Source organism: Lactuca serriola, chromosome 5 (genome assembly GCF_051521515.1).
Source record: "Lactuca serriola cultivar US96UC23 chromosome 5, Lser_US96UC23_V15, whole genome shotgun sequence".
Classification (NCBI taxonomy): Eukaryota; Viridiplantae; Streptophyta; class Magnoliopsida; order Asterales; family Asteraceae; genus Lactuca; species Lactuca serriola.
In genome coordinates this window covers 340,924,121-340,941,663 of record NC_136412.1, presented here as the reverse complement: position 1 = coordinate 340,941,663, position 17,543 = coordinate 340,924,121, and the positions used below count along the sequence as shown (strand labels likewise).

Genomic DNA, 17,543 nt, shown 5'->3' with positions numbered 1-17,543 from the left:
TTAGCTTCCAGAGCCATACACACAGCAGCCAGTTCACGAGGTGAGTTTCCCTTCAGTAGGAACGGGTCTACGGCTACCATGCCGGCCCGTTTAATTATCAGTAGTTCCGAACTGTGGTCTGATGCAGTAGCTAGAGTGCTTGATGTCTTTGTGATTCAAGCATATTTGTGTTATGTGTTCCGGACTCTGTTCCGATGCAGTATGCAATATATGTGATTATAATAGTTGTTATGTTTTATGCTATGCCATGATCAGTCAGTTCCGGACTTCGGTCCGATGCAGTCAGTTCCGGACTTCGGTCCGATGCAGTTAGTTCCGGACTCTGGTCCGATGCAGGGGACAAGGTCCCAGTCAGTTCCGGACTTCGGTCTGATGCAGCTAGTTCCAGACTTCGGTCTGATGCAGTGGGCAAGGCCCAGTATGTGCTTTATATATATTGTATGGTATGTGGTAGTTTGGGGGAGCTCACTAAGCTTCGTGCTTACAGTTTCAGTTTTGGTTTCAGGTACTTCCGCAAGTAGAGGGAAGAGCTCGGGATGATGGCATCGCACACACCACAGCTTCAACTTTTATCCTGGGAGCTGATTTAGTTTTTGATTTTGATATGACAGAGATATGATACAGTTTTCCGCACAGTGTTTTTATTATGTTTGAGATATATCACGTATGGTTTTATGATATGACACTCAGATTATGGTTTTTAGTTATATTGAAAAATGAAATTTTTGGGTCGTATTTTTGGGTCGTTTCACTCTACAATTCTCACATCCAACTCGAATAGCATGGATTGTTTGATCCATTTTTGTCATCCTTCTATCTAGACTATCGAGCTTAGCTATCACCGCCGCCATGCTATCATTTGCCGAGTTCACTACCCCCCGACTTACTTCATTTCTTGGATTGTGGTATTCTCTAGAATGCTTAGAGAATTCTTCAATTAACTCCTTGATTACCGGGGGCGCCTTCTTCGTGAGCGGGCCTTGTGAATCGAGCAATTGCCTTGTGGTGACATTGACTCCATCATAGAAAATGGAGACCTCTTGTTGGCTATTGAGGTCATGGTGTGGGCAATTTCTAAGAAGACCATTGTACCTTTCCCAAGCTTCATAAAGAGATTCCCCGGGTTGTTGCTCGAAGTTGGCAATGACTTTCTTCAACTTAGCTATTTTGGAAGGCGGGCAAAAGTGGTCTATGAATTCTTCTTTCATCTTGGCCCATGTGGTGACCGATCCGGGAGGAAGTGACTTGAGCCAATCCTTTGCAGCACCCTTGAACGTGACTGGAAGCATGCGAAGTAGTTGGGTCTTGCGTGGCACATTTGGTACATTGAAGTAGTCAGCCACATCATTTACTTCATCCAAGTGCTTGTAGGCATCTTCGTGGTCCTTCCCATAAAAAGGAATCTCCTTGAGTTGAGCGAGAATATGACCCTTTAGCTCGAAGGTAGCGGTAGCGGGAATTGCGGGCTGCACAAGTCCCGGGCCAGTGTCATCGCGCATCCTCTTCTTCCATTCACCCATAGGGACTTCATCGATATTAGCCATAGTGATAGCTAAATCGTCTTCAAAGTTGGATTCGTGCTCGAATGTGGGTTCTTCTTCTTCCTCGGTCTCATACTCGGTGTCTTCTTTAATTGGGTCTTCGATTGTCAAAGAGTCACTGGATGCTCCTGATTTGCTGCTCCTCTTCTTGCTGAAAACGGACTTGAGGTTCTTGAGTGGCGAGTTCTTTGAAGAAGCGGATTCTCCAACGGCTTTTCCTTTGCTCCTCCTTAATGCGGATTTCGGGTCTTCGAGAGGAGGGACCAGAGGTGTATCAGATCCTCGGGTCATGAAACAGCTGTAAACAAAACAAAAACGCGTAAAAAGAACAAAAAATATTTAAAAATTAAAACCGTGAATCAGCGATGAACTCGTCGAGTCGGGGCGAGTGCACTTGGCGAGTTGAAGGCAAAAACAGAAAAAATTTCTAGTTACTTTTAAAAACGGATTTTTATTAAAACTTATACTAATTACTAAATTACCTTTTAATTAACTTTGTGTAAGATAAATCCCACACAAATGATCGATTAAACTAGAATTTAATGTTAATTTTAGAACCGTTCCCCGACAACGGCGCCAAAAACTTGATGTGTGAAAACTCACTTACTTTTAAACCTACTTTTAATTATAAAATAAAAACATAAAGGCAGTGGACCTATCAGTTGTGGTATAGTTAAATAAGTAGGGTATCGAACACATGGAACGGTAAATTAAAACTAAAAACTAATTCTATCTAAATTAATTAATAAGTAGGGGGTTTTCTCTAGTTTTACAAGACTAGAAAACTTAATAACTAACACTTAAACTAAAAGCTAGAAAAGCAAAGAATTAACTAGATTCAATAATGAGAAGGACTTCTGTTTAGTTCAACTCAATTGGTCCTATGGTTGATATTATGGTAATGGCGCAATGGATTAACTCTTTCGTTGGTTACCGATTCAAGTGATTAGATTCGCGTTCACTACACTAATCCTTAGTGAATAAACTAACTCAAACAGTAATCAGTTGTCTAATTTAATTAAATTCACTATATTAATTATTTAGGTTAATTTAGACTTGCAATAGTTAACTAATTTGATCCTTTAGTTAATTTCTTGTTGATGGTCATCATACAAGCTCACACATGAATTTACTCAATTTTCTTATTAATTCTAGTTTCATATTCATTAATCCTAGACATATGACAAAGTGGTCACATAAACATATGAGGTTGATAATCAAAAGATGTTCATACTATTTAATTACCTTCCTATTAACAGAAAATTAATTATCATTCACACACAAGGTTCTTTAGCAAGCTAAAACCAACAAAAATCACCAACATTGAATTAATCCTACCAAATTTCAAACCATAGTCTCAATTTTGTATCCCCAAACAGAAGTTTAAGAGTTTTAGCTCATGATTGAAGTAAATAACAGCAAATAAACGAATTCTAATTGTATAGCCATAATGGAAAACAAAAGATTAAGTAGAATGATGAAATTTGCCTCAAATCTCCTTTGGAATTGGATTCTAGCTTGTATCTTCGTTCTCTAAGGTTCTTCTGGTTCTTCAATCGCAGCTAATCTCTCCAGAAGGGTTCCAGGATTCTCTCTTTTCGATCTGAGAAGTTATCTTTATATTTGCGAAACGACTCGTCGAGTCAGGTGCCGACTCGCCGAGTCCATCTCTCAATCCCCGTATGCGATAAGTCTCTGGGTCTTTGAGTCTTTATCTTCTTGAATATTCGCTCGGACTCGCCGAGTAGATGACCCTACTCGCTGAGTAGGTGTTGTTTTTGGTGTTTTACTTCTTTGTTCAATTCCCGAGCTCCCAACCGCTTCTCCTGCTTCCTTTTGCTTTCGAGCTTCACTTTTGAACTGAAAACATAATTCAAACACTTTTAAGTACCTTTTGTCCATGATATGCAATAATTTAGCTAATAATTGTTAAAAAAATCTATACTTAATATGAACTAAATATGCACATATCAGTAGCCATTTTTCTAGGATACATGAAGAAGTTACAACATTAGAGGTAGAAGAGCTTGAGCATTAAGCTTGTTGCATTCGAGTGTTTGCAGAGTATAAACATGAATATTATTGTAGTTTGATTTTTTTCTTTCATGGTGGTGTGTGTGTGTGTGTGAGTGTTTATGTGTGTCAGAAGTCACATAGACCCATTTTAATGACAAAGCAAAAGGTAACCAGGTTACCCCTTTAGTTTTAAAAAAAGGACCATTTAAACCCAAAAAAGTCAAGTTTATGCCCCTAAAAAGCAAAAAATAAAATAAAATTAAAATGAATAACCTTTTAAAACAATTGTGCGAAGTTCGTTGGGCTAATATGACACTTTCCCAAATAAGAATGACTTAGTGACACGACCGTGTAACACAATCATGTAATGAGGTCATATAATCTCAAAACATTCTCAAAATAACAACGAGCTAATGAAAATCAAATTCGAACTTTGTGTAAGTTACACGATTATGTGACGAGGTTACATGATTGTGTAATCCTCCAACATGGGCCAATATTAGCAATGCACTTTTATTTCATGCATTTCGTTGCTTCGAACCACTTACATGATCGTGTAAGTCCATTACACGATCATGTAGTGTTTTAAAACATGCATTTAGGTAATGTACTATACACACACCATTTCTACGGTCCATAACTTCTGAATACGCACTTGGTTTTTGATGGATTTTATATCCACACGACCGTATCAAAGTAAACTAAAACTTTCTTAAACATGAAAAGTCTATATTACACTTATTTATTTATTTTGTTTATTATTAATCAATTTATTTTTTTAGTTTTTTTATGTGGTCCTACCATCCTCCACTCACCCAATCTTTTACCCGATATATCTACTTCCACTATCTCTTTCTTTCTTTCTTTCTCTCTCTCTCTCTCTCTCTCTCTATATATATATATATATATATATATATATAGAGAGAGAGAGAGAGAGAGAGAAATGGGTTCAATAGAAAACATATAAACCCATAAACCCTAGAAATACATAAAAAAAGATTTATATATATATATATATATATATATATATATATATATATATATATGCGCTTTTGGTGTTTCTAAAGCCAAAAAACGATTAGATATATCAAAATATTTTTTATGTACTTCTATTAATATTTTAGGATTTCTAGGTTTTTTTTTTGAGTTTATGCATTTACACACACACACACACATATATATATATATATATATATATATATATATATATATATATATATATATATAGAGAGAGAGAGAGAAAGAGAAAGAGAGAGACAGAAGTAAGTTAAATTAAGAAAATAAAAAAGGTTGAGAATGAAGGAATCATTCTCAGTCAATCATTTATTTTTGCCGCTAAACCTTCCGACATATCAGAACGACGAAGGATGAGTAATATTCATATAAATATAAGTATAAGTGTGTTCATATATGAATCCGCCACCTTCCCTCCACCACCAACCACCACCACCATTACCAACCACCATTGCCACCTACACCACCAACCACCGCTACCTCCTCCACTACCATCACCACCATATTTATATATGAATAACTACTTCCTCTATACTTATTCATATATAAATATACGTATTCATATATGAATACACTAATTTATATATGAATATACATATCCATGTATGTAACGACCCAAAGTTTATAAGTAAAGTTTTCATTTTTAGTTCATCAATCTAAACATCGCATGTCTCGAAATCATCCAAAATACAATCGTCACAAAATATCAGAGTAAAAGAGATCATAAATGCGGAAATCATAAGGGGGCGAATGTTGTGCCATCACGACGAGCCCTTCCCTTTTGTACCGAAGGTACCTGAAACCAAAAACATATCTGTAAGCACAAAGTTTAGTGAGCTTCCCCAAAATACAACATTCACTATACACATAAATATAACAACACGTGGCTATGTCATGTCCGTAATAAACCATGGGTCGGTATCAACCCCATGTAACAAAAAATAACTTTCGGGCCTATATCAACCCTCGGGTCCGTATCAACCCCGAGTCCATAATGACTCTGAGCCCAAATTGGCTCCATGTATATATCATACAATCACATAAGTAATAGTCCCATAATGACATACATTCTACACATACAAATAAATGGGCCGACCTTGGTGACTTCGACCCACTAGTGTGATAAGAAGACTCACATCTAACTGAAGATAACTGAATCACACACTTAAGCTGCTGCTAACACTGATCCTCACACTAATCATAACCCAATAACAATCTTAATAAAAAATAGGGTTTAACCTATAATCAATGGTCCAGATCATCTTTTATCTTATGAAGGGTACAAGACCATTTTGCCTTTCCTATACATAACCTAACTAATCAAGGCCCTAAAATCCTTAATAACCCAAGGCCCAAACATGGCCCAATGGGTTTTCTAGGAGTAAGCCCGATGTACTCCACATTACGCTCAACGTATGCTCGAACCTTGGAAGACTTACATGACGAAATCCTTCTACGCCCAACGTACTAAGGGTTACACCCAACATAATCCCCTGGGTCCCAAACTCTAAACTAAGGACTTAATGCTCTAAGACTTAACATCCAAACTTCAGATCTAACTCCAATCAATGTCTAAAATCATAAAATTGTAATCTTTTTGCCTTTGCATGGCAAAAGGAAGCTTAATCCCAAAACCCTAACTTCCAACATCACCAAAAACTACATGATTCATGCATGGATGAAAGGAAAGGACCAAGATTGCATTTTTATGATACTATACACCCTAAAACGTCTGAATGAGCAACTCAAAAGCTCTGGAGTATTCCATACTCACAAAAATCAAGGTTTTAAGACAAAAAGGTCATAAATCTAAGCTTAAACAAGATCTAGCAAAGTAAGCTCCAAGGTATGAAATTTATACCTCCTGAAGATTCACAAGGATGAAAAGAATTTGGATTTGAAAGCTTGAGAGCAATACCACTACTTTAAAGGATTTCCTTCACCACCAAGAACACAAAAATATCACTTAAAATCTTTAATTTTGGCACACAAGGGTTAGGCTTTCGAGATGAGGGCTAAAAGGGATGGAGGCTGGAGGTAAGGAAAAGGTTTGAGGCCATAAAGTTCTTTAAATATGTTCCAAACCCTAAAAATTATGGTTTGAAGTCTTCGTGAGTACGCCCAACATACTCTTTCGTACACCCAACGTATGCAACAACCTCCTCACCATCACTTAGTGTACTACGCTCGACGTACCAAACGCCCCACGTAAGGACCATTTTTGCAAATAATTTTATACTTTAAGGTTAAAAATGAAAGATACTTGGAACACATGTGTTACAATATACGTATTCATATATGAATATGACATGTTTCGTCGACCCGATATTCTGGAACACTTAAGCGACATATTCGAAACGAGTGACTCAAATTCATTTCCTCATTCGCAACCTTTTTTTTTCTCAATTAACTCTCTCTCTCTCTTTGTCTCTTTCTCTTTGTCTCTTTCTCTCTCTCTTTTTCTCTCTCTCTCTCTATATATATATATATATATATATATATATTATATCATATCTCATTTGAAATGAACTTAAACCATTATGGACCATCATAGTCAGACGGTCGTCCGTTGCTGCCATTCGCCTCTAGAAACCTCTAAATCCTCATCGTAGAACATTTCATACCACCTACCTACACTCTGAAGCTTATGTACCACAAAAAGTCGCATGACAACATCAAACATGATCCACAATTGGTTGTTCATCGGACTGCCGCTCTGAATCGTCTCTCACTATTGCATCAACAACCGTTCCCTCTCTCTTGTTTTTACTTTCTCATCTATTACCTTCCTTATCTCTTCATTTTCCTACCTTGTAACCTAAACCAAATTCATATATGCTTGTTCATCGCTGACCTGAACCTCTTTTGCTTGGCGCCTTGGCGATCGATTTTTAGGTTTTTATGGGGATTTTTCAAAATGGTTGTAGAGGTGGTTTGATGGTAGAGGTGGTAGTGGCGGCCAGGTTTTTCAAGTGGTGTATGGTGGTTGATTGATTTCAAGTTTATTTGATGATTATGTTTTTCAAATAAGGTATGATGGTTGATTTAATTCAAGTTTATTTGATGATTTTCAGGTTTTTTGCTGTGGTTATCGGTGGATGGTTATGACTACCATTAGTTATCAGTTCATTTAGTAGGGGTGGTGGTGGTGGGAGTGAGAGTGAGTCTCATATATATATATATATATATATATATATATATATATATATATATATATATATATATATATATATAAGGGGTTAGGTTATTTTGTTTCTTACATTTATTGTGTGCTACAATGCACCAATAGGAATTTAGTAAATGAAATAATTATTTAATTAAATAAATATAGATATTAAATGATTTCTATAATTATATGTATATTAAATGATATCCATAATTATAATTATCTTTTTATGGAAACTAATTAAATTCGTCATTAATGTCAGCAATAACATTCTTTCAGAATGAATTCGCATCTAGGTTTTATATATGAGTTAGTATTTTGTTTCAGGACCCATTAACTTAAAATACAATAAAGTTGCATGAAATATGAAGAACGAGAGTGTATTCTATTGTAATACACTCTCATTCTGCTGGAATACACTCTCATTCTTCTAGATATGATTTCATTCTGAAAGAATATTATTATTGACATTAATGGCAAATTTAATTAGTTTCTATAAAAATGAGTTATAAATATGGATAAAATTTAATATACATATAATTAATATTAAATTCCTATTGGTGCATTCTAGCACATAATATATGTGAGAAACATTTGAACCTCTCTCTCTCTCTCTCTCTATATATATATATATATATATATATATATATATATATATATATCCCTTAATTTATTTTTTAATTAATAAATAATAAACAAATAATAACAAATACTAAAAAAAATATATAAAAAGCAATGATATTTTTCTGTTTGTAAAAGTCAAATGCTTAATTTTGACCAGATTACATGAAAATTTTCAATAATCTAGTCAAATACTTATACTTAATCTTAACCAAATTACATGAAAATTTTCCTACTATTGTACTTGTAAACAATAAATAATATATTGTTATATTTAGTAATAATATATTTTGCAATAATTGAAAATTTTGACAAATTATGATGCTATTTTTCGCCATCAACCGCAAATTATGTTGTCACTCTATCATCATTTTTTAGGATGATTATTGTAAAAAAAAAAAAAAAAAAAAAAAAAAAAAACAAAGGATAAGACAGTAAGAGTAAGGTAACTAATACTCTAGGGGTTGCATTTCGCAAAATTTCCCATCAGATTATAAATTGTAAAAGAACACATGCTCTTTGCTAATTGCTCTAAAATTATCCCTTCGCTTCCAGGGCGTCGCGTATCGTGCTCGGTTCAGAGATCGATACATAACATACATAAAGAGACAATATATTTAACCTATGCGTACACTTTCTGTATATCTCTATATCCATGTCAGAGTAACCGACGAAGAAGAAAAGATCGAGAGGTGAGCCTTCTGGATTTGGGCTCTATAGATAAGCGTATACACAACATAGAGAATTCCGTGTGTATTCTTTCTCCATAAACCCTTCAAACCTTTTTCCAAATTTTCCTTGTTTTCCCCTCAATTTTGCTTCCGATTCTACAATCATGGTTTTGCTATCACATTCAAAACCCCCTTTTCTGTGCGAATTTCGGGGAATTTGACTGATATTTCCAAGGGTTTTTGCGTTACCATAAATATACGATACACCTATATCTTTTTTCATTTCCTCTTGGTTCTTTTTGAATGGGCGATCTTGCTATGGAAGAGGATCGCCCGTTTTCGCCCTCGTTTGCCGCACCATTGTCTAATCCGGATCCGAATTCGATTCGGGCGGAGACTTGGGTTTTAGCTGAAGACCCGGTTCGGGAAGTGTTGAATTGCATCCACCCGACTTTGGATTCTGATGAGAAGAGGAAAGACGTGATTGAATACGTGCAGAAGCTCATCAGATGCAATCTCCGATTAGAGGTTAATTAGACTCAGTTACTCCATAATTTCTTGTTTTTATGCTTCATTTTGCATGCGTAAATCTTGTCCGTCATCCGTGTTCTGGGTTATACCGTTTATAATGAACTTTGATCTGATTGCGCATACTATTTCTTTAATCATTTTGATTATATTCTTCGAGTTGCTTCTGAAGCTAAACATCGAAACACCCCCTTGTTGCAAGTGTTATATGTTCAATCGCGAAGCTGTTATGTAGCTATGTAATTGATGTTTAAGCGACTGGATTGAAGTCTAGAACAATTGATATTCTCTGTTTGAGTCCACTTGTATTTTTAGCATTTTTTGATGCGTATTGTTCATTATCTTGTTCGTGACTTTGGTATTTAGTCTTAGAAGACAAGTGTTTCTTTCAAGTTGCATTCTTAGATTTTACTGACAAGTTATGGAATCCACAGTTAAAAAAGAATTTGATTGATCTTATAACATGCCCAAGAATCTCAGAAAGCAATATGAGAATTTTGCTTATAGCTTGATGCTATCGTTGCATATTCTTCTCCTGAAATGAAAATTGAGTGAAAAGAAAAAAACTTTATACTCATCTAATCTTGAATTAATTCAAGGAACAGTGAACATATATCTCTTGTATTATATGTTTTCTTTCCCTGTTTCTTGTTTCACTGTTTAATTTTAACCTTTTGCTACATCACACGTCTCTGTTGTTTTTTGTATCCTATTTTTTGGCTTTACTTGGGTTATTTCAAGAAATGGTTCATGATATCTTTTTCTATTCTATTTTTATTGTTTTCTCATCCATTTTCTTGTTTCGTTAATGTATTTTAACTTTTTGGTACATTACACATCCTTCTTTTATGGATCATATCTTTTTGATCTAACTTTTGGTGGTGCACTTGTTGTAGGTATTCCCATATGGTTCAGTGCCACTCAAGACTTATCTGCCTGATGGAGACATTGATCTAACAGTCCTTAGTACTCCTAACTTGGATGAAAATTTGCCTCGTGAAGTTCTTCGTGTTCTTCAAGAAGAAGAGCAGAATGGAAACACTGAGTTTATACTGAAGGATACCCAATTCATCGATGCTGAGGTAATCTAATCCTCATAGCTTTATCACTTTCTTTTATGTGAAAATGACTAAAAAACCGATTTTTTATTGGCAGGTGAAGCTCGTGAAATGCCTTGTTCAAGACATTGTCATAGATATATCATTTAATCAGCTGGGTGGACTTTGTACATTGTGTTTTCTTGAACAGGTATCATCTTATTATGCTATATGTCAAATTTTTAACATCATCATTCTTGATTATTTAAAATTTGAACCTTTCTTGAATCTTTGATGCAGGTTGATCGCCTTGTTGGCAAAGATCATCTTTTTAAACGCAGTATTATTTTGATAAAAGCATGGTGTTACTATGAAAGCCGTATACTTGGGGCTCATCATGGGTTAATTTCTACTTATGCATTGGAAACTTTAGTCCTATACATATTCCATGTCTTCAATGCATCTTTAAATAGCCCCACAGAGGTAATAATAAAATCTCTTGCCCTTTATTACATACTAAATCATAGTTTAATTCCACCAATCATCTATTTTTGCCCCTTTTTAGGTTCTCTACAGATTTTTGGATTATTATAGCAAGTTTGACTGGGATGAATATTGCATTAGTTTGGATGGTCCGGTTTCCAAATCTTCCATGCCTGACTTTTCTGGTAAGAAATATATAAAGTTTTCAAATTTCAATCCATTTATGTGAAAAACAGGTCATTGTTTTGTAATCATATTAAACATAGGATTAAATTCAAGAAATTTCAAGGTACCTTCATTTATGTGTTTATTACAGTATCTTTCTCTTACAGTGTTTTACTTTGAAAAAAATATAGCAATGTCATCCAAATAGTACAATGCTGTAATAGAAAGAAATGAAAGTATGATGCAATAATAAACAGATATATGAAAGAACAGTTTTATTTGTTGCATTTAGCTCTTAAACACACTAATCATGTATGAAGTTAAAAAAAATGGACAAAAAGTGTTGGTGGGTCAAGCCAACCCGTTTTGACCCATTAACCTCCCTCCCGACCCACCCGTTTTCCCACCTATATATGATGGTAATTCTCTCTCTTTGTCAGCAGCTGAAACCCCAGAAAACCAAGGAACGGATGTTTTGCTAACTGGGGAATTCAGGAAGAACTGTATGGACATGTTCATAGTGCCTTCTAAAGGGCTTGAGACAGATCAACGAGCTTTTACCCTAAAGCATCTCAACATAATTGATCCCTTGAAAGAAAACAACAATCTTGGACGTAGTGTCCACAGAGGTAAAACAAACACTTCTTTCTTCAATTTATTTATTTAGTTTAAAAAATATATACAAAAGAAAAAAAATATTTCATTTTCTTCACCTCATCGTAGGAAATTATTATCGGATACGGAGTGCATTTAGATTCGGGGCTAAAAAGCTGGGTCGGATTCTCGAATCAAACAGCAATATGAATATCGGAGATGAAATCAAAAAGTTTTTTACAAACACATTGCAAAGGCACAAACCGAAATACGGGCCCGGCTTTACATACGGTGGTGTCAAAGGGCTTGGCAATTTGTCCATATCGTCCCTGAGTGAAGCTGCTTATTACGAGGATGACATGTATTCGAGATTCTCAAATGGTGATTTTGATGACAAGGATTATCCCATTCCCAACTTAGCTGAAAACAAGGTGTCGGATCTTGAGCTATGGATGGAAAGAAGCGAGTCCCAGATTGTGGACGGAGATACCCTTTGCTTATGTTTCGATAAAAACGGGTCGGTGGAAAACGGGTCGGATAATTTGTCGATTGGGGAAACAGAGTTATTGAACCCGTTTTCGGATCTTACAGGGGACTATGATGCACATATAAGGAATCTGTTATATGGTCAAGGCTGCCATGGTTATGCCTTGTCTACATCTATGGTTCGGGCCACTCCCACTCCCAGTCCTCCTACTTCACCTTATGAAAAAAAGAACCACCCGTGGGACCCACCACGCGCCGTAATGCCCTTCCAGCCAAACACAAATGGTGTAGTGATGGGACACCCGGCCCCACAGTATCTCAGTTACCAGCCCAATGCTGCGTTACGCGGGACCGGGCTGTACATCCCTGTTATGGTATGTTTTTTTTTTTTTTTTTTTTGGGAATGTAGTTTGTTTCACTTATAATAATGATAATAATAAACAAAGTAATGAAAGCACATTGAAATAATGTTAATTAGCTGTTGGTTTATACTTTATATTGTTTCAGAATAGCAGTAATTCATCAACTAAGGAGAAACGGTCACCTACAAGGGGGGGAAGAGGAGGAGGAGGAAGGAGCCGTGGGCCACCACCGACCAATGGTCAGGTGCCACGTGGTCGTGGTGGTGAAACCAAAATGGTGGTGGAACCTAATAATAATAATAATAATAATAATCAAATACGGTCTCCAAGACAAGGTGGACGTGTTGACCAGGTCAACGGTGGTATTGTAAACCAACCAAGGAAACTTGAGTTTGGATCTTTTCGGTCTATCCCAGAGACTCCACAAACCCCAAAAAAACTGGATGCGAATGCCACAAAACAGGGAAGGTACTTTGAAAAAAATTAATTAAATTATTTTTTTTTACAATATTCGTGGATAGTGGGTCTCTGATAATTTTTACATTATTATTTTTTTTGTACTTTCAGGATTGGAGAGAATTCATTCCATCTCAAGAACGAAGACGAGTTTCCTCCTTTATCTTCCTAGAGAACATGTATAAAAAAAGAAGGAAAGCGGGATAAGTTTTAGATATATGCTGCTAATATAACTGATCTTAGGAAGGAAATCGAACCTTTTTTCCTAGTTTTGAGTTCGGGTTATCTATGGAACATTAGACCTTTTTGTTTTGTTTTTTTTTTGGGTTGTTGTGGTATAATGTAGAGAGATAAGAGAGGGTTAAAAAAGGTCGAGAAGTTGAAAAAAGGAGACTTTTGTTGACTATGTTTTCTAGTGGGTTGGTTTTTTGTGCTTATGTCAGCTGCCTTAACTGCTGGTTTTGGTTTTGAAACTTGAACCCCTTTTTAGTTTTTATTATTAAGTTTGTAAATTATTTGTAAAATGGTCCTGGTGAGTTAGCTAATAGTTTTTACTTTTTAGTATGGATAATTTTATAAATGATATAACTTTAATGATTAAATCTGATTATATATTTTATATATTGTATGCATATGAATTTGATTCATATAATACTTTTGACCGGTTTGATAGAATTATTCTAAATTTTATGCATCCGGAAAATGCTATCCACTTTGGACTTTGTGTTCAAGGAATTAAATGGTTCATTCTACTACTCACTAATACAAGTATAGAACATGTATTTGAATTTAAATACAGGCCAAATGGATAAATATATTGAATGTCTTCGTATTTTTTAAGTATTTGGGTAGCAAAGTATTTATTCTGATTTAAAAAATAAAAAAAAACTAAAATTTAGTGATTAATATTTAAAACTATGGATACGTAAATAACTTTGCTTTCTAAGTTGCTTTTTTTTTTAATTAAAGTCCCCACTTTCAAAAATTTGTAATGTATTACTCCTAAATAAATAAATAATCATATAATATGAGGTGACTTTATCCAAGTCCAAAATACGGTGTGATTTTGTTAGTTCTTATTTTCTTATGATAAATATAATGTACAAAGACGCATACAAAACACAAAGCACCAGTGGTCTAGTGGTAGAATAGTACCCTGCCACGGTACAGACCCGGGTTCGATTCCCGGCTGGTGCAATATTTGCAATGAAGAAAACTGCGCTGTTATGTAATGTTGGGTCATTACAGCTATCCCGATTAATTCGGAATACTTGCGCATCCGAGCAATAATTTTTTCAAAATTATTATTTTCCAAACTTAGCGTTCTGTGTGTTCATTTTTTTTTAATCTCATATACAAGTCTACTACTCTCTTTCTATCTTACTAATACTTTTATACAAAACTAAAAGTAAACAAAAAATGTTCATAACCTAATCTATTTTATCATCGATACGTTTTTGATTCGTTACCTATGGTAGGGTTTGACAAATTCATTACACATTGTGGGAGTTGTGTTAATAAGCATATACTATAATACAAGGATGTACACAATGACAATATTAGGAAATGATAAACACAACACAATCACTTTCATGGCCGCTACATGTAGCTCTCTAAGAAGATGAGCGACACATAAGGCATCCTATTTCAACAGTCATGTTTGTGATTACACGATACTCAAATTAACTATTGTAGCAAGTCACGGTTGGTTGCTTGGCACTCAAGGAAATAAGATCTCGCCAAGAAAGATAGAGTACACATAAGTGGGCCTTCGAGTTTCATGACAACTAGCCTAGTCGATACCGTTAGTTGTTTGACAAATTTTCCTATAATTTTTTTAGTTAACCGACACTTTTTATCATTTTCTTGAATCGATCATTTATTTTGGGTTTATGAAAATTGTGACTACATTGGAATATTGGATGCTCGTTAGTAGTAAGCTCATAGTCTCATACTGCTACTACTACTACCGCTACTACTAATTAGTATAAAATTCATATATACGTGAAAATTTTCTATTATTGTAACCGAGTCTTTAGAAGGAAATATAAAATTCAAAGTTTTTTTTTTCAATTGAGATATTTAGTTGGTCCTCATTTGTACTATAAACACGCTTGTTAACTTAAAGTTATTATTTTTTGATGTTAGTAACAAGTACATATTCTGCGTGGATATATTTGGTAGATGTCATCCAAAGTGTGAATGAGCCAAGTATTAGGCAATATGGCATATAAAATGTCTAACTAGGTGGGGAACCCCCGCGTTGCGGGGGTCGGATGCGACATGTCTTTCAGCAAAATTTAAATATGAACAAAATAACTTTGCGTAGGGGTAGTTTAGTCACAAAACTGTTAGCGATAACAAAAACTATACATATTAAAAAAGAATTAAACATAAAGAAGTTGTAAGATAGAAAGCTTTTAACCATTTCAATACACAAATTTGTAAATAATCAACAATTTGGGAAGACAGATTGAATCTACACTTGTTTTTCCATTTGGACCCATATCTAGGTCAACCACCATCACTTCCGGTGACCCGGTCATCGCCATTGTTGAGCTTATACAGAAGAAGTAGCAGAAGCCCTAAAATTAAACAAACCCTCTTCATCTTGCTCATTGCTTCCAGGAACCTGAATTTTGTTACTTCTAAGGTTAGCAGCAATAGTATGAGCAGAGGAGTTGGCATGAGGAAGAAGCTTCCTTTTCTTGTTGGAGTTCCAGAAGTTTTTGATTGCACTATCTATTCTTCCTGGTAAGTGTTTCGCTATCTGTGCCCATCTTTTTTAAAACAAATAACAAAAGAAATCAATATGTTCAAAACAATTAATCAAAAGATAAGTAAAAAATTTATCTTGTTAATTACTTATTTCCCAAGGTTCTGTGTAGATTAGTTATGAGGATCGCTTCTTGTGAAGTAAAGTTTCCTCGTGTAAGACCCGGTCTTAGATAATCAATTCATGTTAGTCTACAACTTTTTCCACATCTTTGTAACCCTGATTCAAATCCAAATCCAATCAAATGTGTTAGTAATATAACTATAATATATATTAATAAGTAAAAAAAACTAATAGTTAAAAAGAAAGGCCAACAACTTTTGGAACTGAACTCCAACAACCATGGCTTCCATCTGTAGTAATATAACTGATAAGCTTCTCGTCCTCATCTGGTGACAACAACCCTCAATTCATTAATTCTTTTACTTAGGTGTGTATATTTTTTGTGTAATTATCTCAATGTTTACACTGCTGTTGTCAATTCATTAATTGTGTTAACAGGATTACATGTTTACATATTAAGTCTTCTAGATAACAAATGATCATTCATTAAATGGGATAACAAAGTAACTAAAAAAATGAAAAAAAAAATCACCATAATACCCCTAATACCCCTGCAGCAATAAAATTCTCTTTATTTGCTGATTTCCCAAACTACACCCTTCAAATTTTGAGAAAACATGAACTAATTAACTATGAACATCAAATACATACAGAAAATAAACGATCTCTATTAAATGTATTTACATAAATGATCCCCGTTAAAGTAACGATTTATTGGCAAAAATATTTGATTAACACACATTAAAGTAAAAGATATATAACAAAACATGTAACTCACCACTAAATATAACTGTCACTGTCTCTCTCACGCACTGCACCAGCATATAGAACACCACCTTAGGCACGGTTTACTGTTCTCCTGTTCCTTGATAGCCTAGACCTTTTGTATTCAGTAGGACTCAAATGAGGAATCTGTTGAAAGACAATTCATACACTAAGCTGAACATTCAGTTTTAAGAAGCAAAATTAAGATTTGCAGTCGATCTAATGTATCAGAAAGGTGCAATTTTGGAGGCAAATGCTAGATTGAATGGTGCTTGTAAACCATGGACTGAATAGTATAGGATCTTCTTGTAAATAGTCTTCAATTGTAAACCTAAAGGACATAAATATGAAACGTTTAGTATGAAACCATCAAGATAGATGCCTATATTGATGAGCATAACACATTTAGTATGAAACTTTTCAAAATGGAATTGTAATTTGAGGTGATCTACCGTTATAAAAAAAGTCATACATAATTAATACTATTTTTAAAAATAAGAAAATAGATGATAACCGTTAAAAAAAGTAAAACAAAATTAATACACTTTTAGAGAATATGAAAATAGATGTAAGTAGTAATCATCCTAAATCAAGTGTTTAGATTTATTTTGAGCATATATACTATTGAATTAGCAGTTTATGATTTATACTACTAATAATTAATAATTAATTATCAAATAAAAAAATATGATAACAGATGCAATTTGCCATTAAAACTAATCAATTTGGGGATCGTAAACAACAATTACTGAATGCGGATTGGAAATGAAACAGGATAGAGAGAGTTGCAGGTGAATGA

The 17,543-nt window shown here is 34.6% G+C and overlaps 2 protein-coding genes and 2 non-coding genes across 19 annotated transcripts in view; 3 read left to right on the top strand and 1 right to left on the bottom strand.

The window, feature by feature from the left end:
- The first annotated feature begins 1,053 nt into the window (after window positions 1-1,053).
- On the top strand, window positions 1,054-1,160 carry LOC145056110 (small nucleolar RNA R71). Its single transcript, XR_013685646.1, has one exon. It is a non-coding gene; the product is annotated as a small nucleolar RNA R71 (small nucleolar RNA).
- Window positions 1,161-8,883: 7,723 nt separating this feature from the next.
- LOC145055374 (uncharacterized) lies at window positions 8,884-13,664 on the top strand. Of its 2 annotated transcripts, none has more exons than XM_079003684.1 (9): window positions 8,884-9,557; window positions 10,454-10,639; window positions 10,713-10,805; window positions 10,895-11,077; window positions 11,160-11,262; window positions 11,686-11,871; window positions 11,966-12,696; window positions 12,830-13,152; window positions 13,252-13,664. In XM_079003684.1, the coding sequence occupies exons 1-9, from the start codon at window positions 9,333-9,335 to the stop codon at window positions 13,310-13,312; spliced, it is 2,091 nt and encodes a 696-aa protein (XP_078859810.1). In that variant the 5' UTR covers window positions 8,884-9,332; the 3' UTR covers window positions 13,313-13,664. The 2 variants fall into 2 exon arrangements, with proteins under 2 accessions (XP_078859810.1, XP_078859809.1); XM_079003683.1 differs by having other exon boundaries at window positions 11,683-11,871.
- A 602-nt stretch (window positions 13,665-14,266) lies between these two features.
- TRNAG-GCC (transfer RNA glycine (anticodon GCC)) lies at window positions 14,267-14,337 on the top strand. The gene has a single exon. It is a non-coding gene; the product is annotated as a tRNA-Gly (tRNA).
- A 1,190-nt stretch (window positions 14,338-15,527) lies between these two features.
- LOC145055373 (large ribosomal subunit protein eL34-like) overlaps window positions 15,528-17,543 on the bottom strand; it is a 3,609-nt gene continuing 1,593 nt past the window's right edge. For 8 of the 15 annotated variants that reach the window (XR_013685155.1, XR_013685158.1, XR_013685157.1 and 5 more), the window contains 2 exons: window positions 16,758-17,075; window positions 15,528-16,135 (listed from right to left, as the gene is read on the bottom strand). Coding sequence is in view for 5 of the 15 variants with exons in the window: in XM_079003682.1 (XP_078859808.1) it covers window positions 17,064-17,075 (12 nt within the window). In the remaining 10 variants the exon portion in view is untranslated. Of the gene's footprint in view, window positions 16,136-16,234; window positions 16,306-16,757; window positions 17,076-17,543 lie in introns of all 15 variants that reach the window. The other 7 variants (XM_079003675.1, XM_079003679.1, XM_079003676.1 and 4 more) reach the window with 4 other exon arrangements.